Source organism: Lepisma saccharinum, chromosome 23 (genome assembly GCF_977018435.1).
Source record: "Lepisma saccharinum chromosome 23, izLepSacc3.1, whole genome shotgun sequence".
In the NCBI taxonomy this organism is placed as follows: Eukaryota; Metazoa; Arthropoda; class Insecta; order Zygentoma; family Lepismatidae; genus Lepisma; species Lepisma saccharinum.
This window is the reverse complement of record NC_139251.1, coordinates 34,607,365-34,627,457: the sequence shown is the minus strand read 5'-3', so window position 1 is coordinate 34,627,457 and position 20,093 is coordinate 34,607,365. Positions and strand designations below refer to the sequence as shown.

At 38.5% G+C, this 20,093-nt stretch overlaps 1 protein-coding gene across 1 annotated transcript; it reads left to right on the top strand.

Moving 5' to 3' along the window:
• Window positions 1–3,586: 3,586 nt before the first annotated feature.
• LOC146005226 (ATP synthase subunit s, mitochondrial-like) lies at window positions 3,587–4,993 on the top strand. Its single transcript, XM_083144304.1, has one exon. The coding sequence runs from the start codon at window positions 3,804–3,806 to the stop codon at window positions 4,401–4,403; it is 600 nt and encodes a 199-aa protein (XP_083000430.1). The 5' UTR covers window positions 3,587–3,803; the 3' UTR covers window positions 4,404–4,993.
• The last annotated feature ends 15,100 nt before the right edge of the window (window positions 4,994–20,093 follow it).

The window sequence follows — 20,093 nt, the reverse complement described above, 5'->3', positions numbered from 1 at the left end:
TTCTAATTGCTACTAACTTCTTCGACTAGATTCTGTGGAACAGCCAATCAGAGCAAAGTTTGGCCATGTGAAGATAATCTGTGAGTTTGCAAAGTAGCCTTTTTTGTCTGTGGTTTCCGAGTGCGTACAGCACGAAAGGCATGTTTACAATTGAAAAAGCTAAAATATTCTTCCATACGTGTATAGTAAACGTTGTAAAGTATGTATTTTATCAGCGCCGTTCTTCTCTACCTAAAACCATTTAATACGAAGCGATATTCCTCTCGGTTGAATAGTTATCGTATTTTAAAAGTGTGAAGTGATATGTTGTTTACATCTCGCGCGGCCGCCATTATGGGAACGGAAGACTATCGACAAGTACGGTGTAACAAGTACCGTGTGAGGCGAAAACTAGCAAATGGGTAACCAGTCCAGCGTCAACTAGAGCGTTCCTACTAGAAATCCAGTTCCGTGTGATAGGGGCTTAACTTCTTCGACTAGATTCTGTGGAACAGCCAATCAGAGCAAAGTTTGGTCATTTGAAGATAATCTGTGAGTTTGCAAAGTAGCCTTTTTTTTGTCTGTGGTTTCCGAGTGCATACAGCACGAAAGGCATGTTTACAATTGAAAAAGCTAAAATATTCTTCCATACGTGTATAGTAAACGTTGTAAAGTATGTACTTTATCAGCGCCGTTCTTCTCTACCTAAAACCATTTAATACGAAGCGATATTCCTCTCGGTTGAATAGTTATCGTATTTTAAAAGTGTGAAGTGATACGTTGTTTACATCTCGCGCGGCCGCCATTATGGGAACGAAAGACTATCGCCAAGTACGGTGTATCAAGTACCGTGGCCGTGTCCGGATTGGCAAGCGCTCCGTACCGTTCTCTCCCGTTGTTCTCGCGTGCCATCGAAGTCACGTCCAAGTCGTCCGAATCTGCATGTCCCCTTGTAGTATGGTTGTCACTTTTCCCGCCAGGTGTCAGCCCGAACTTCATCCACCGCGCTCTGGGGCGCAGGCGCACCGCACGGAAGCAGAAGGCAGACGCCAGACAAACATCACAATGATTTCCACCTATTTACTACTCATATTAAAAATGTAACATGCTATTTCATCATTTATAATTTTTCTACATTCAGTATTATCGATAAAATGTTAAAGTATCACTGAGTTTTACATAGTCTAATCAGTAAATGTTGTCTGTACAAAGTGAAAGTTAGAATATGGCTGCCAAGCGCAGCGTCACAGCGAGTTCAAGCGTGCATCTGTCGCGCCCAGCGATGCCAACCCTAGCATAATGGTGCTAAACCTAGCATAATTTAACCGTCTTTGGCACCTAGCACCCTGTGTTTGGCATAACAGCCAAATCTAGCATAATCTGCAACCATCGGTAGATATTGAACTCAAATGAAAGTGCTCTGAAGAAGTAAAAATAAAATTAACTCCACATCTCTATTTCAGAAGTGGACATGTTTCCAACAAAAGAGAGTAAACCGGCCCAGGAATCCCGTCCCCCACCAACGAATTCATCTCTTCGGCATTTTCCTGCCATAAAATCGAAGAGGAGGGTGAGGGCCCACCCCCAAAAGTTATCCTTTCCCAGCACCGACACAAGGGGTCAGCCATTTGCGGTGCCTGTATTTTCGCGAGGAATGTTTAGTAGAAAGTTGGATTCACAAATAAAGCTCATGTGGCGCCCTCCTTAGTCGGCAAATTTTGACCATCTTTGTCTTCAGCTTGTGTTCGGTTCGGTTCAGTCGACTCGACATCTTACCATTTCGGAAGCCGATTTTGCGGCGAAAAAAGCATTGTTCCTGTGCATGATTTTAATTCTTCTTGCGTGCGTCTTTCAGTGTATTTTTGAGCGCTGCTTTTTAATTTTTTTTATATAAAATTAAAATATATTTGGAACAATTTCGAAAAATGAGTATCTACTAGTAGTGAAACTCCCGAAAAAAAAAGACCATGGGGATTTAAACCAGAAATGGGAGTCGTATGCTCAGAAATATAGAAAGGAGTGGGAAAGAGGCAGTTTTTATTTTTTCGTTTGGGGAGTACCTTTTCTCCTTTCCTTTTCTTTTTTTTTATTTGCAAAAATTATTAGTTTACATAGAAATGCATTGTATGAGCATTGGTATGAGCATTTGAAAGTTGTAAAGAACTAGCACAAAAGTGTGTGTCTCTAGCAAGGTGTTGTTGGAGGTGGAAATGTGTTAATACGGCCTTCCATATAACGTAAAAAAATGCAGTAGTATATGAAAGATATTTGTGAATTATACACCAACCCCCACCCCGGCAGTAATTGAAAGGCAACGACGCTTAACTTTGTCATGTCATCTTCCCTCTCCCCATCTGCTAGGAAAAATATGTGAAGTATTTTTACAAATTTACTGAGCCACATGCCCTAGTTCGACCCTTGGTATGGTATGGACATGTAATTATGTTTTATCCATCCCATAGTACATAGACCATTTCATCAGTTCTTCATTCACCCTCATTGTCTCTCCCAGAGACCCTAAGGCAAAAAAGCGACTTAAAATAAATAGATCTTAGGGTGGGTTAAAATATAACATCTGAAAATAGTAATAAAATATATTGTTAATAATAATAATAATAATAATAATAATAATAGTGCCCTAGCACAATTGGGTGGCATTCTAGCATAATTTCACAGTTCGAACAGCACTTTTTGTAGCTGAGGGGTTGGCAACGCTGGTCGCGCCTCTCTGCTCTCCCCTCAGACTCCACGTCTGCTGCGAATTCGGACAACGGAGGTTGGCTGAGTCCCCGGATGGAATGGTGCTTTAGGTGACATCTGACAGTTGGGTAGTTGAATTACATAGGAAATAATGCGCCCGAAGTTGCTTGGAAGTTTCGATGGCTTGAAAATACTTATTTTTTAAGAGCATAATATTATTTGACTACGGTGATTAGATTCCTCTACACAAAATGTTTAAGTAAGAGTATCATGGGGGCAACTGCCCCCTCTTGCACCCCCGGTCGCACACCTATGGTTCTTTGCCATGCCGATATCACTTGCAAAAGTTACAACAAACTCACCATTCATCGTAAGTTGGCAGACGACAGCTTCGCGGGACTGGGCAGCAGGTGCAGACGACAGAAACGCACGCGAAACAAATCCTTGCCTCTGATTGGATAATTCCCTAGATGTGGCATAGCTATTTGTAAAAAAAAAAATTCTCGCTCCCCGCTTTTCGCCTTCTGACGTTTGATGGAATGCATTAATTAATAAATTAAATGCTTTCATTGTTAGGTTCAGTTCAGTTCTCATTGTTGGTCAAGCCCCAAAAAACTGCAAAGGCGCCAAAAAAAAGGAAGTTGGTCGAGACTTGTGCAATAAATGAGACCGTTCCCTAGCCTATCCAAAGAGGGTATAACGATTGGTCCCACTCTACATATCGGCCAGTGTTAGCATGATTGTCGTTATTTCATGCTGCAAAGCATTTGATTATAGTTCATATTATATGCACATTAACCAGATAAATAAACATGTTTACTCCTAAATAAATGCACCCTTAAATCCGGTACTTAATTTTTCTTTCGCGGTAGAGGACAATTACGATCACCCCTTAAGGCAGTGGTAAATATAGCAATTAGCAAAGAGGCAAGAACACAGGCAAGGAGTTTTGCATTTTATTTGTCGAGACTTGTATCTGATTTTAACAAAAGTGCCAGCTCTGATTTGTGTGTTTGGAGGTACCCGATGACAACTTTTTGTAACCTAATGAAGGTGATATTTATGGCTTTATGGTATTAGGGAGTGGACAGCTCCCACGCTAGTGTCGTCGTCTGCAATCAAGTATGATTACATCAACAAAATATATTAAACCTGTAATAAGCAGTGCGTTTAGATTAAACCAAAGATCTTTCTGGGGCTGGATCAATGCAACTTTTAATAAAGTAGACAAATCACGAATTCAAGCAGTTGGACCTGACAGAGCGTGTGCAGAATGGTTACTTAGATGTGGAGCTTCAGTGAAATGGAAGGGGATGGATAATTTCTTAAATGACTACAATTCACTTCCCCCCGAAAACATAAAGTTTTACATTAAAGAAATTGATGCAACTGATTCAGGTGTAATGCATATTGGTTTCCCTCACTTGCGAGGCCTGAAGCATCTTGATCGAATGATCTTGCATAACTGTGTCTACATAGAGGACGCTGCAATAGAAATGCTTTCCTATTCGAAAAACACGCTTAGACAGTTACAGATTAGCCGCTGTGGTAACGTCACACTTGATGGTTTGAAATCACTCCAGCAGCTAAAAAAGTTAGAAACTTTGTTGCTGTATGACTTCCCTGAAGTACGGAACAAAGATGAGTGTGTGAAATTTTTGTCAGAAAAACTTCCTCAGTGCAACATAGAGTTTCCATATGCACTTGCCAGTGAAATAAAATAAGGTGCTTCATATAATGATCATTATAATGTACATCAATATAATATTGAATATTTTTGGGTTTGTTAATTTGAGATTAAATTGTAGTGTGGTTTGCAATAAAATAAGGTGCTTCATATAATGATCATTATAATGTATATCAATATAATATTGAATATTTTTGGGTTTGTTAATTTGAGATTAAATTGTAGTGTGGTTTGTTATATTAAATAATGGCCCATTAATTGTGGAGTGAAGATTACTTCTAATCATCTACAACACTTCATGTTAAGACCCTATGGTGGTACAGTCAAGGGGAAAGATAATGGTAAGCAAATTGTTAACCACTATTTTCATCACTTTTTTATTCTACATCCTGTGTTGTTTTAAGGAATTAAACTATGTTGGTTCGAAGCAGGCATTCTTCTCTGCTTATTGACGTCTTTATGTCAGTTCATTGTCATCACATTGTGTAATTCAGACCGAATGAATTCGCCTATTGTTTCTTTCACCGTTTTGGTGTACAAATATGCTGAAAAGTGATACATAAAAGCAGTGGCGTCTCGTGGCCTCAAATTTGGCCGGGGCTTATTTTTTAAAGAATTTAAAATATAATGACAATTCACATGAATTACAAAAAAAAAGGTATTTTTTTCTTCTAGACTACAAAACTGGACTTACTTTTTTGAAAGAATTTAAAATGTAATGACAAATTACATGAATTACAAAAAAACTGGTATTTATCTTCTTCTAAACTACAAAACTGGACTTATTTTTTGAAAGAATTTAAAATATAATGACAATTCACATGATTACAAAAGAAACAGGTATTGTTGTGAAACATACCTTTCTACGAACGTTGATTCCTGTTCTTCTGCTCAGCAAATTTTGTTATTACTTTTTCGTTGAAGCCCTTTATGTTTGAAATGTATTCTATCTCTATTCTAAGCAAGTGCCAAGGCATTTGGTCTGTCTTGTCCCATTGCATTTCTTAAGCAGGTTTTAATACGCTTCAATGTGCTGAAACATTGTTCAGATTCAGCTGTTGCCACTGGAGTTATTAAAACTATGTTTGTCATTTTTACTGTTTCTGAAAAGGTACCCTCTAAAAAATTTAAATAAAAAATGAATGCAATCTACTGATAGAGTTTATGTTTCTCAACTCTTCACTACAATAAAGAACACGAAGTTACCTCTTCTATGAAGGGATAATAAATCTGGGAAGATGCCTCTGTTTAAAGATTGTTCTCTTTCATTATGTCCTCGTAGAGCAAGTTCATGTCGACCACAGAATTTTAAGCAATCGATAATTCTATTTAATGTTTAAGGTTTAATAATGCCTATTTTTCCGGACAAATTCATTGTGTCTTGTAATTGACAGCCTATGTCCTTCATCAATTTGTGTTCGAACATCAACCCTGCCAAACTCACTCAAATATAGCAAATGAAAGCCACCAGAACACTACAGAACAACACGCGAGATCGAACGCGACGCAACGGTGCTAGCCCCGAATCAGCACTCAAATCCATTGCACTCTTCCCTCCTCTCTTTGCTAGCATGTGACCGTCACTGTAGCGTAGGTGGGTGTAGGTCACGCCTTCCTTTGCGACGTGCCCCGGAAAACGATAATTGACATCAATGCCGCTAGGAGCGCTGTCGTATCCATTGCAACAGACAATGAATTTACGTGGGTAAAAATCGCCTTTTAAAAGACTGTGTGCTAGTTATTCGTTATGGTGATTGATAATTACGTGAATACGTCCGTTTTTCTTTAGGGGCTAAGCCCCGGAAGCCCCAAGGGACGAGACGCCACTGCATAAAAGGAAGGTAAAGGTACCACGGTGCATGTGCACATATGTCATCAAGGCACATGGGATGATGTGGAGGTAGAGCTTCATATTCTTCATCTCGGCCATAGTTGGGATCATGTGACCATTTACCCCCCAGGGTTGCATCCAGGTATCCATTGATATGAGGCTGGGTGGGCCTCGGAGCCACACAGAAACAGGGAAATGACGAAAAATTCCTGGTCCAGATCACCTGCCCTGGGATACATTTTGGAACGAGTTTACAATACCGGACCACTCTCCAATTTCTATCAATTTTCACCTACTCACTAATTGTGAACTCCTAATCACGAATCTGCATGTAAAAATTGGTGGTCAAGTATGGAAATCGAGAAAAAAACAAAAAAAAAAAGGAAATAAACTATTGTTTTCTTAACGTAACATAACCCTACCATAAGAACACTAGCTCCATGGAAAATGTCATTTTCCGAACAGGAAGAAATCAACAAGCAGGACAAGGTATAGTTCTCTTAGCTAAAATATTAATTTTTCTTTGTATTTATGCTAATGGAACCTAACCTAACAGGCCTAACCTAACCTCGTAAGCATTCCTCGTCTGATGTCAGCAAGATTGTTGTGCGTAAAGGAAGACCATTAACGAATTGTGAAAGAAAGATGGTTCCGAATTGCTGTGTATGGACAATCACCATGGTAAATCGCAAGGTTATTTTACAAGTTCTACACGTAAATGTACAATTTTAACAAGTGACCGCCAAATATGAACTACAGATACATCATCAGGACACCGAAATTAGTAAGTAGGCAAAATTTTATAGGAATTGGAGAGTGGTCCGGTATTGTAAACTCATGCCTACATTTTGGAAGAAATTACCTCACCATGATTGATACTTTTAACACTGGGCAATTTGAATTTCGTTAAATAAAATGTTAACAGCAACTTCAGTCTTAGGAGTGCAGTTAAAGTTTCTTGATTTTCTAAAGTGATATGTAGTGCTGTGATGTATTCTAAACACTGAAACCTTTGTCCGATGTTAATATTGAAGTTTAATCTCTTAATACTCCTACTCGAACCTGTTTGCCGGTTGGCAGAGTACCAGTGGCTAGGGGTGCCTGCCCACCCCTCAAAAAGGTACCACTCACTCACTCACCCTCTTCCCCCCTCTGTATGTTCATAATTTGGGGAGGCAAAATTTCATGAAAAATGGAATAATAACAATAAATCCTACTCATGTACATTGTGGTACAGTGGGATCCATGAGTATTACCATGAAAATTTTCCATCACCATGTTTGTGCACTTTATTTGACGTAATAAGAGCTTCAAGAATTAAAAGAAAACTTAAGGATAGGAGGGACAATTTCCCCTAGGTTTTTCTCGCTGGGGCATCTTCCGATCACTGTTGTCAACTTCGCTCTTTTGGAGCCAGATCTCTCTCTTTCGTGCACTTGTTTCCCACCCTCCGCCCCACCATGATGTGATCACTGGCTCCGGCCCATAAAGACCAACTTTTGCCATGAGTGTACATTTTGCACGTGACATGATATTCATATATAGGCTGCATCACCCACCCCCCTCTTTCCTCCCCAGGTATTTTTATATATAGCGCTGTGGCTAAGGTGAAGATGACAATATTATTATCCGGGAATCCTTTATTTTCGATTTCATATGAACATCATTGGATTATTGAGATGGGTGATGCCGCCAAATTTAGGCGGTGAAAACTAAGAATAAATTACCATCACTTTAAAGCTAACGGTAATAGCAGTGCCCCCACCCCTCTGACACCTACAATTACCCTAGGAGGCACTTTATGCGGCCTTCGTTAATCTAGCTCCTTGAAAGTCATCTTTAGCTCTAATAATGGTGAAATGTAGCTCTTTTATGCACACCAGGTTTAGCAACACTGCCAGGATGGCTGTATGAGGCAAGGAGAAATGCATTAGGTTTATGGGACCATTACTGTATTCGTTCTCTCGGGAATATCAAACATGCAATGACGTAGAAAAGTACATGGATGGAAAAAGGTCACATTGAAGTATGTTGTAGTAGTAGGAAAAGTCGAAACTCCCATTTGATTAGCCGTAACTAGAAGTTGAAGTCGATTTCCCATAAGGAATACATGGGATTCGGTAAATACTAATTCATCATATTTTTCAAACATCGTGTCTATCTTACTAATCAGCTTGAAAAACAGTTTCCACTTGCAACATGGAGAGAAATTCATACTCTTTTGCATACTAAACCCTTTTTTAAATAGCAGTGCCCAATCTGACGATATTGAAATAAATGCACAACTAGTGCGTAATTGTCCCTCCTTGCCTTAAAACAAGCTGTTCACAACTTCTGCACCAGCATACATAAAAAAATCCATCGCTTAAAAACACACATGATGTAAGAGAAATATGAATGAAAATATCACATCATGGTAATACTCATGGATCCAACTGTACTTGGTACTTAATATAGAATTCTGTGTGGAATCCAAAGCATGGCCTTAGCTTCTCTACCACACATACACATAAAACTAATTGTAAGAGTGATTGGAATAGGTGCATGCAGTAGCATTTGGGGTTAGGTAAACTACTGAATATGAATCCACTTCACACAAGTAGGTAATAATAATAATTGTAACTACCATTATGATATTACAATACATATGCAAGTTGAAACCCTCAATATAAAACAGCCTATTGAAATGCATTAAAACTTTTTGTGATTGTGTAACGGTTATTACTGTTGGCCTCTTTTACTTTAAATATTTCATTTTTAAATTGTAGGTACTGGAGGATTAAATTACATGTTGAATATAGTACAGTAAAACCTCATTAATCTGGACATATAGGAGGGGGGGATAGTTGACCGGTTTAACGAAAGTCCGAATTAACTGAAATAACGTAAAAGAACAGTAGAAAGTGCATTAAAACTCCGTTTAGAGCAAAAAAACACATTTACTATGGTGTATTTAAAGGGCATAGGCCTAAATGCACTATACAGTACAGTACAAAGTCTGCAAGAAACAGAATTTCATCAGTAGTTACTACCTTTTCTTTCGGAAGTTCTTTTGTTGACTTCTAGCTTCATTTAAAACCTTGCATTCTGTTTTGTTTTTTATCCAGTTTAATCGAAGTCCGGCTTATTGGGGTCCGAATTACCGAGGTTTTACTGTACTTGAAGTGGAGCATACTAGGGATGGCCAAACGGACCCAGATCCAAAAGTTCCGGATCAGAAAATTCCGGATCCGAGAGTTTGGTATCTCAATCCCATTATAATATTACCACACCTTAAAAGGTATTATGATCTTCGATTACAAAGAAATTTTTCATTAGTTAGTCCTTCAAGATTTTTTTTTTCAAGTGTTGTTCCTAAAATACTTTGCTACGCATCGGCTACCACACTCGTGCACAAAAATAATCGTACTTGTTTAACATAAAATGTCAGAGGTGATTTTGTAAATGCCATTGAAACGAATATGTATTCATTCGAATGTATTGGAAATGGAAACACACATAAATGTGACATTCCATTCCAGGATGAAACCTGTAACAAGATAGAAATGTTATACAAAAATTATACAATTGTTCTACATTATAATATATGCAGTGTTATATAATTACAAAGTGTAAGACTAAGAAGGGAGGTTATCTAAGTGTCCCCTTCCGATTTCCATGAAACTTGGCAGGTGTATAGAGGGGCTCAAAGGAAGAAATACGTGTTTTTTTTTGTTTCGCCTAAAAAACTGTTTTGGGGGCAAAACCAGCCTCAAATGTCAAGATGAGGACAAATTGACGTGGGGATCTGACCCTTGTGTACCCCTCCGATTTCCATGAAATTTGGCAGGTGTATAGAGGGGCCCTATGCCATATTTACGTGGTTTTTGGGGTCAGATCTCCACTTCAATTTCTCCTCATCTTGACTTTTGAGGGGGGGTTGCCCCCTAAAACAGTTTTTTAGATGAAACACAAAAACACGTACTTCTTCCTTTGGTCCCCTCCATACATTTGCCAAATTTTATGGAAATCGGAGTGGCACACAGGGGTCAGATCCCTGTGTCAATTTGTTTTCATTTTGACAATTGAGGGGGGTTTTGCCCCCTAAAACAGTCTTTTTTAGCTGAAACACAAAAACACGTACTTCTTCCTTTGGCCCCTCTATAGACCTGCCAAGTTTCATGGAAATCGGAGGGGGAGACTTAGACCTCCCTTGTAAGTGTATTAATTAAGTGTAACAATATGTTATAAACACATTCTTACTTTCCAAAGAAGCGCTCATGTGGGATGGCAAAATTGATCTGGATGCAAGAAATTTTAGGATCCGGAACCAACCAGATCTGGCCATCCCTAGAGGATACCATCTTCTCGGCTTGGATAATTTGCATGAAGTAGTCCCTTCCTGGTCTATTCTCAACGCTCCAACAAACATCACTCATTTTATGTAGGTAACGGAAGTGGTATAATTTATTACATATGATATTATAAATTCTATTATCTCTCCCCCCCAAATTCCTATGAAGCAGCATACATCACAACCCCCTCTGCTTCCTGGACACCCCTGCCTGTGCCCCTCAATAAATTAAATAGAAAAAAAATTGGATGTATATTGCTACCTTCATTTGGTGCAAAGGTACATAAACCTTAATCTTAAAATTCAGCTAGCTTATCTACAGGGTAGGGTTCTTTGTGGACAACGAAACCAGACAGGATGCCTTCCAATAGAGACGTTTAAACGAATATATTATTTAAACACAGGATACATGGAGTAAGAATATTTACATGATAAGCTACTTTCTTCTATAATTTTCTCATTTACAGTCAATTTTCATCTCAATATGCTTTTTATTATTTATTTTCTCTATTTGGATATTCTTCTATTTGTACTTCCTTCATAATGGACAGATCTGGATCGGGACTTCCTTCTTAATTAATGGTCTGGATCGGGACTTCCTTCTCAATGGATGGTCTGGATCTGGACTTCCTTCTCAATATGGAGGATCTGGACTTCCCTCTTAATGGACGTTCTGGATCTGGACTTCCTTCTTGTCTTCTTTGTGAACTTCCCTCTGGATTTCAATTTATTTATGTTTTGACGATTTAACGAATTCCCTTATCCTTTTCCAACTTTTTCCTTTAAGCTTTGGGAATAATACTAATATCCTCCCTTGCGGCTGCGATTGGAACGCGCCAACACTAACTAGGTACAACAGAGTGTATACTTGGTGCAAAGGATTGACATGCAAATCCAAGTAGGTGCTACGGTTAAAATGCGCAACCAAAAAGTGCTGTGGGGCGTCGATTGGAACGTGAACACCACTGATGTAAACAAAATTTCCGCTATGGGAATGATAAATCAATCGGACAGATGCAATATCTGTTCAAAGACACAAACTTGTATCCGTGCTTTGACTTCCTTAATTTTCATATTAACTTACATATGATCACTGATTTGATTTATAAAATATATATATTAATTTATTTATTTCATTTTTATTCTTTGTCTTCTTATAATATATTCTATTGTTTTTCATCTTTCCAATTTGCTTTGTTCTTATTTATAAAGTTATTCACATATATTATGCCAATTCTTAATCTTGCACGCCTGGTGCTGCCATGTCTATTCCTCTTTGGCAAACGTTTTACATTACTTGGTCCTATTGGGTACGTAACACAATATTCCCCCCGTTGGCCATAAAAAAAATTGTCGTAATATATATATATGCAGATACAATTTTTTTTTCAAATTATATATGTATGTATATTATTTCTTCTTGACACTTTCTTTCTTCTCTTCTGTACAATTATATCTTCTAATGTTGTCTAAATTCTCTCTCCTTTCTACATCTGTTTTTATGTGCTTTAGAAGAACTGTATTTCTAAAAGTACTTATCACTTCATATGGGCCTTCATATATGAAAAATAGCTTTTTGATAGCTTTCTCTGAAGCTTTGCTCACCGGATGTGTTTTACAAAACACCAAATCTCCTTTCTTGATATCTATTTTCTTAACCTTCTTCTCGTCCTTTGTCTTTCTTCTATTTCTCTTTTTATACAGCTCTGATATCACTTTCTTCATTTCGCTTTTTTGCTCCATCATATCTGGCCACTCCAGTTTCTCCAATTTCCTCGATATCTATCATCGCTTCTCTCTCTTTCTTCCACAGAGTCTATGTTTCTTTCATATCTTCCATTGTTTCTTCCTACGTCTCTTCTTTCTGCACTTGGTCTCTAATTTCTAACTTCTATTCTTCTTACATCAAATTCCTGTCTCCGGAACTGTGGTTTTGAGCGCCCTTCTCCTTCTGAATGTTGCCTCTTTCCATAGAATCTTCCTTCCTTATCGTTCCAGGAATTCTGAGTTTTTCTTAGCACATCTTTGGTTCTTAGATATTCAATCAAATCATCAACTGCTTTTATCTTAACCGCTGCTATAGCTCTATGTATTCTTAATGGCAATGTTTGGACAACTTGTTTAACCAGCTCCTCTTCACTGCATCCTTCCTTTAGGTTTTTGAAGCTTCTAAGAGTCTCCCATGTATGTTCTTCCAGGCTGTCGACTTTTGACCAATCTACATATCTTCTTTTTAATGCTTCTAGCTGCCTTTCCTTTATGTCTTCACTGCAGTAGTAATTCAGGAATTTTCGGCTGAACTCCTTAAAATTTCTAAATTTGTGCTCATTTAGTTGATACCATCCTGCTGCGGACTGTTCAAAACATGTCTCTTTGACGTTCAAAATCATTCCTTCGGGGATCCTCATAAGTCTGACATTTGTTGTTAGTTCCCTTAAAAACTTTCTGGGACATTTATCAGATATATTCCCATTGAATTTTGGAAGATGTTGCAATTCTTGTGGCCTAGGTATCCTGGTCCTATAGTTCTCGTCTCTCGGGAATTCATTTTCCAATATGTCTAAGAGCCTTGCATTATTACTTCCATCTTCGCTATTCTTCCATTTCCTTTTCTTGTGACCTCCCGCTATTCTATATCTCTTATGCTTCTCTTCTTCCTCCGTCGTCGATACATCGCTTGAACTCTCTTCTCTCCGCTCCGTCAGCTCTTTCTTAACATTCGTTTCTTCACTTTCTCAAAACCTAGGATTTATGTTTCCTTCTTTGATGAATAGCTTTCCTAACTTTCTTTCCACTTCTTCTACTTTCTTTTCTGTCTTCTCTATCTTTGACACTGCCCCATTTAATTTTCTGTCTAATTCCTTTCCTTTCTTATCTGCTGCATTAATTTTATTTTGATTTTCCGCAATGTCCTTCTCCATACTGCTAGTTTTTTCTTGAACTTCTTGCAGTTCCCGCATGCTTACTTCTGTCAGTTTTAGAACTTAATTTTCCATTCTATTGCTTGTTTCCCAGCTTCTATCTTCCATTAGGACCTTCGCTTCCTCTATCTTGCTTTCATTTTCATCTACTCTAGAAGATACTGCTTCTATTTGCGATTATTTTCAACAATTTTTCTTTCCATACTGTTGGTTCTCCTCTATAAGTTTTGAAACTTGTTCCTCGATCGTCCTATTTATATCCACGCTTTTGTTTTCAATTAGCAGTGTTGTTTCTTCTGTCTTCTTTTCCAATGATCTTCTATTTTCTTCACATGTCTCGGTTATATTATCGTACATTTTCTTGCTTTCATTTCTTACTGCTTCTAATTTTCTACTATTTTCATCGAGCCTTTCTTTCACTTCCTTGTTATTTTCTTCTAACTTTTCTTTTATTTCTCTGTTGTTCTCTTCTGCCTTCCTATTACTTTCTTCTACCTTTCTATTACTTTCTTCTACCTTTCTCTTACTTTCTTCTAACTTTTCTTCTATTGTTCTATTACTCTCATCAATCTTCTCCTTCAATTCTCTGTTATTTTCATTATCTGCATTGACAGCTTTTGGAACCCTTCAACATCCGAGTAGCGCACAAACCCATATCCCAAATCGGAAGGGCACTACCCAACTTCAAGAGATACTACCTACCCAAACTTGCATCCCCCGGTGTCTACAAGACCACATGCCAATGCCACAACACCTACATTGGCAGAACCATCCGCACCTTCCAAGAACGGATTAACGAACATGTAAAAGATGCCAAAAACGACACACCTAAATCAGGCCTCTCCCAACACCTCCACTCCACTAACCACACCATCTCCTCCATATCCATACTTCACCCAACCGGCTCTGTCATAGAAAACACCATCAAAGAAACCCATGCCATCATCCAGCAGAAACCAGCACTAAACCTGGACAATGGGCAAGCACACCCAACTTGGCACCCTGTCCTCAGAAAGATCCCCGACCTGAAAAAGAAAAGATGCTATGCACATACTCGACCCCCCTCCAGCCACGCGGGGAACAGGAACGGCACATTACCGAGCAACGCTGCCCAGCCCCCCAACCCCCAACTGACAACGCCACCGGACAACAGGAAGCAGACGACACAAACCAAGATGCGCGCGCCAGTGCTGCCGAACAGGAAAAATCGCAACCACCGCCACCCGGGAACAAACAATGTAGTGACGAGGTACCATCTCCGCTTCAAACGCCGTACCCTTTTGTGAATGAAGACAGTGGATCTTCGAAATTAATAGGATTGAACCATTAAATTGTGCAACGCGGAAGTACGAAATCTTCTAAATTTCACGTAAGTAATTTTAAACCACGTTTACCGCCATGAATTTCCATCAAGTTTATTTCTTCTGTTTTCTTCTGCTTTTCTTTTAGCTTTTCCTTCTTGCATTCCTTACATGTATAATCTTCTTCCCTTTTACTTATTGATATGTATTTCTCCTTTCTTATTCCTTCGAACGTCCAATGTTTCATTTCCTTACATGTGACACAGAAAATAATTTCTTCCTTGTTTCCTTCCTCTCCGCAACAAATGAAAGTTTCCCTTTTTTCTCCATGTTCCTTCATTGTAGCTTCTCCATTCTCATTTCCATCTTTATCCTTTTCCTCCATTTTCAATTAATCTTTCTCTCTTCGCTGTCTGATTCCTAATTCTCTAGCTCCAAAAGTTGGTCGCCATTTATTTATGCTACCATCATTTGGTGCAAAGGTACATAAACCTTAATCTTAAAACTCAGCTAGCTTATCTACAGGGTAGGGTTCTTTGTAGACAACGAAACCAGACAGGATGCCTTCCAATGGAGACGTTTAAACGAATATATTATTTAAACACAGGGTTCATGGAGTAAGAATATTTACATGATAAGCTACTTTCTTCTATAATTTTCTCGTTTACAGTCAATTTTAATTTCAATATGCTTTTTATTATTTATTTTCTCTATTTGAATATTCTTCTATCTGGACTTCCTTCGTAATGGGCAGATCTGGATCTGGATTTCCTTCTTAATTAATGGTTTGGATCGGGACTTCCTTCTCAATGGACGGTCTGGATCTGGACTTCCTTCTCAATATGGAGGATCTAGATGTGGACTTCCTTCTCAATATGGAGGATCTGGACTTCCCTTAATGGACGTTCTGGATCGGGACTTCCTTCTTATCTTCTTTGTAAACTTCCCCCTGGATTTCAATATTCTTGTGTTATTAAACCTATACACAATACTTTAAATTGTGGTGATTGGCCTACTGAGTGTTTAGCTTATGTCTGTGTGTTACCACTACGAAACAAACTCACCACAATATGCCTTTCCTCTTCGGTAGTTTCCTTCGAGTTGCGCCCCATTTTTCCACACAGGTCCAACCCTGGCCTCCAGCATGCACATTCCCTGTTGCAACAGAAGAAAGCTCGTACTTGCACTACACGAGATTCACCTTGCGTCTCAAAAGCGAGTACCTAGGGGGAATGATTTCATGGAACTATGTAGCAGACGAATACTAGTTTGGTGCGTAATATGACATGATTTTCGATATTTGTGTTGTGTTCGAACACAGCAGGAAATATCTTTGCTTTTTCTCTTGATTTTCGCAGAATGAATGTGGACGTGTGTCGGTATTACATTTTGCTCATTCTTTTCTTCTTTTGCAAAGTGCTATACATGGTTTGACAGTCTGATTGTGCTCAGACGAATACTTTCTGGAGCCACTGTATATACTCTTTTCCATCCCTACCAATTTCCTTTAGTTCTCAACATTATCCCTCCATCTTCGTATTGGTCTTCCTACTGGATTATATGATTATATAATAATGTACTAAAAAAAATGTAAGTTTATGTACAGTATATAGATAGATAAGGGAAAAACTGCTAAGCGGTAATCCCAAAAAGTAAATAAAATTTAGGCTCATAAAAGTACTATATTTAGAAGTTTTGTATTTACTTTGATTTATTGTTAGAGCCCACAGTGGCTTGCGGGAGAGAACTTTTTTTCTTTTATAAAATTTCCTTTCTTGCCCAAAGGAGTGGTGGTTTGCCACGGTGGCATCCCCAGGATATGGTTGGGGTTATCCCCCCCATTGATTCAGTTATGATCAAAAAAATTGAGAGCACAGATGAAATACTTTTTTTTTCAGATGTGTTTGAGTGGCATTTCACTAATGTAGGTAGTTTACATTTAACAAAGAGAACAACATTTGATATTAAATATTCGAGTTCACTTGCAGCAATGCACAGCCAATCCTTAGTGAAAAAGGAATTTGTGGAGAATTTCCTTCTGTTATTTTATTTGCCTTTATCTTTATAATAATTAAAATATGATCTCCCATTGTCAAGAAGCATTAATTTTTTAATCTCCGTATGACTCACATAGTTTTTCTGGTCCCTTCTGATCAAATTTTGAAGTTAGTCCTATGCTTAAGTTGAGGAATGCCAGAAGTATTTATCAGAAGACAAGAACCAATCTTCTTGAGAACAGCTTTCTTCTTAGGCAGTGTCTGCTGCCACGTTCTTTTTCTGCTGGAACCTCAAAAAAGATGTGCGTGGCAGCAGACTCGGTCTTTGTTTTATTGTGATTTCATCATGCTATGTATGCAATTACGTCTGTAACACATACTGTTAAGTTTTAGCGATTACTTACACAAAAATGATTTAAGATTAGGTCCCTTAGCATTCTTCTAATAATAAACCTAAATGCTCTCGCAGTTAGGTAAGGTTCTGTTAGCATTAAAATAATATCGCTAAATGCTTTCTAAAGATAAAGCTTCTAAATTACCTGTACATTCATTCCCACTAATCATAAACTTGCATTTATCTCGTCTTAATCTGTTCTTAAGATTTGTAACATCCTCTTAGCAGACGAATTACGTGGCAGGAGCAAATTTGACGCTTATTCTTACTGCTGACACGCACGTGGCAGCAGACTCTGCCTTCTTCTTAACCAACCTTTTATAAAACTCCCAAAAAATTACCCCACTTATCTGACACACATGAGATTTATCTTTTGAGTTTGTGTGAAGATGCAGGACTTTAAATTCTTGTTGCAGGTCTGTATTGAAACTACAGGGTGGGTGAGAAGTAACTAGGCATTGAACATTTCTTGTAGTGTTTGTCAGGGGCGGCGCGTGCCTTTTCAGTCAGGCAGGGCACATTTTTCTTTTGGGTGGGGAGGGGGGCAGTTAGCCTCTATATTCCTCTTTAAGGTTTTTGAGGGGAGTTCCTTGATATGGAGTAAGTAAATTGTTCGAACAATTTGGAATAAAATTAACATTCTGATCAAGATATCTCTCCAAAGAGCATTAAATACTCACTACGTAGGAATACGAAAAATCAGCAACATATGGAACAAAAATACATGAATAAAAAAAAAACCTCGAATACTGACGTCGCTTGCAGTAACTAAACTTTGGGTAGATACTGGAATGATTAGGAAAATGTTACACTGCAGTTTCTCTTCCATTGTCAATGAATTGAAAGGCGTACATATTAAAGTTTCTACATGATTCAATGTCATATTCACCAAGTATCCACTAATATCAATGACTAAGTAGGAAGATGATGCAGCGTTAAGTTCAGTTACAACACTTTACATTAGCCATGTACCCCCAAAAAGTTCGTTTATACTTACGAAGATATTCTGCATGTCAAGTTGCTGGAACACAGACACAATTACACAAATAAATAAACACGTACAGTAACTATAATATCGCGAAAAACTAATTATTTCATAAGCGACCAATACGCACAGACGGAACGCAACGCAAACTCACACACTAACTCAAATCCAAATCCGTATTACAATGGGAAGAAAAGAGGAAAGGAGGATCTTTTTGAAAATACGAGGGACTAGTTTGTGCAATAAAAAGTGTTGTCAACTTTTCAGGTCGCCGGAACAAGCGCGAAGAAAAGCATTCGAGGGATTTTTTCTATCTTATTGCTGCAGGCTGGAAGAACGAATGAACTGCCTACCAAGCGTTGGAAACACTGAACGGTGAACGAGGCAAACATGAATGGGCAGGGCACCTCGTTTACTGCCCAGAGACGGCTACGAATTTTGCGCTTTTCCATTGTGAGGGGACCGTCCCTTGCCTATGCTGCAAATGTTGGGATCAGTCAGTGACGTCACGTCTCCAGGGCAGAGCCGAAATTGGACTCTCTCCAACAGGACGGAGAAATATATTAACCTCGCACAGGGTGCATGCCCTGTAAGTCCGGTTGCAGCAACGTAGGGGTTGAGGGAAAAAACAAAAAAAATATTTACGCGTATATACCGATCGTCTCTTCAGATGAACTTTTTATGTTAAAATTGTTGTGGGGCAGTGCCCTAGTTGCCCTTTATGTAGCATCGCCACTGGTGTTTGTAATATTTAAGCAATCTCAATGAAATTTTCTGCACATGTACATTATGGAATGGGTCATTCCATGTCAAACTATCCAATGGTGGTTGCATGACCATTTTAGAAAAATGTGTTGTACATAGGTTTGTACATGTTTCTAGATATCAAAACAAATGTTCAAAAAAAATTATTGTCTTTAGCTCTCCTGGGGCAGCCATTTTTCCAACATGGCGCATGGCTTTTTTTTTACTCTTGTAGCAGTATACAGAAACCTTAATATCTCAAAAACCATTAAAGCTAGAGACCTGAAACAAAATTCATTTTGTAGCTAATGAAGTATACTTCCTATGATATTCAGGTATGTTTTGCTTGAAATTGCATCGTAAGTACGAAAATTATGGTGGAAAATGGGGTAAAAATAGTTAAAAAATTGCATTTTTAAGCCCGATTTTTTTAATGAAGGGATTTAGTCTAAGGCTTGATTTTTTTCATGTGTAGACCTACCTGCAGGGTGTCTGTAAATAAAATATCAGGGCTTAGAAATGCACCCCTTTTTTACAGCATGGGCTCAAATATGGCTGTTCATTGAATTTTGAGTTTTCGGAGTTAAATATCTCAGATGGGTTCTCTTTAAAAATTCTGAAGCCCTTCATGAACCTAATTCACAGTAAAAATATCAACTTTTAGATTCAACTCGTTTTGGTCAATATGATCCCGATCCCGACATCGGGAAATGACTTTTCGGGATCCCGAGCAGTCGGGAAATACCGAATGGTCATTTTAAGAAGTTGTTCATTTTCAACGTTTTCTGCATTGCGAGTGTCTGGAACGTATCAGAAATTGTTAGTTTTTATTCCAGCAATGCAAAAACAATCACTTAAGTTGAAAATGACTTGTAGAATTCGAGATGTTTAGAGCTTCGGAAAATTTTGAACATTTCCCGTCCCGAAAATATCCCGACTTTGTCGGGAAATGGCGAATATTCCCCGTCCCGAATGTCGGGGTTAAGGCCCGTATTCATAGTTAAATCTCAAGACACTGTAAAAAAATTACCGTCCCGACCAAATCCAGAAATGACAACTTTTAAAAATAACCATTTGGAATTTCCTGACTGTTCGGGACTGCTATAACTCGGGAAATGATTTCCCGAAGTCGGGATCCGGACACATGTCGTCGATGTCGACTAATGAAAACAAAATGGCCGAGTCTGCTGCCACGCGCGTGTCAGCAATTAACCTGGCAAC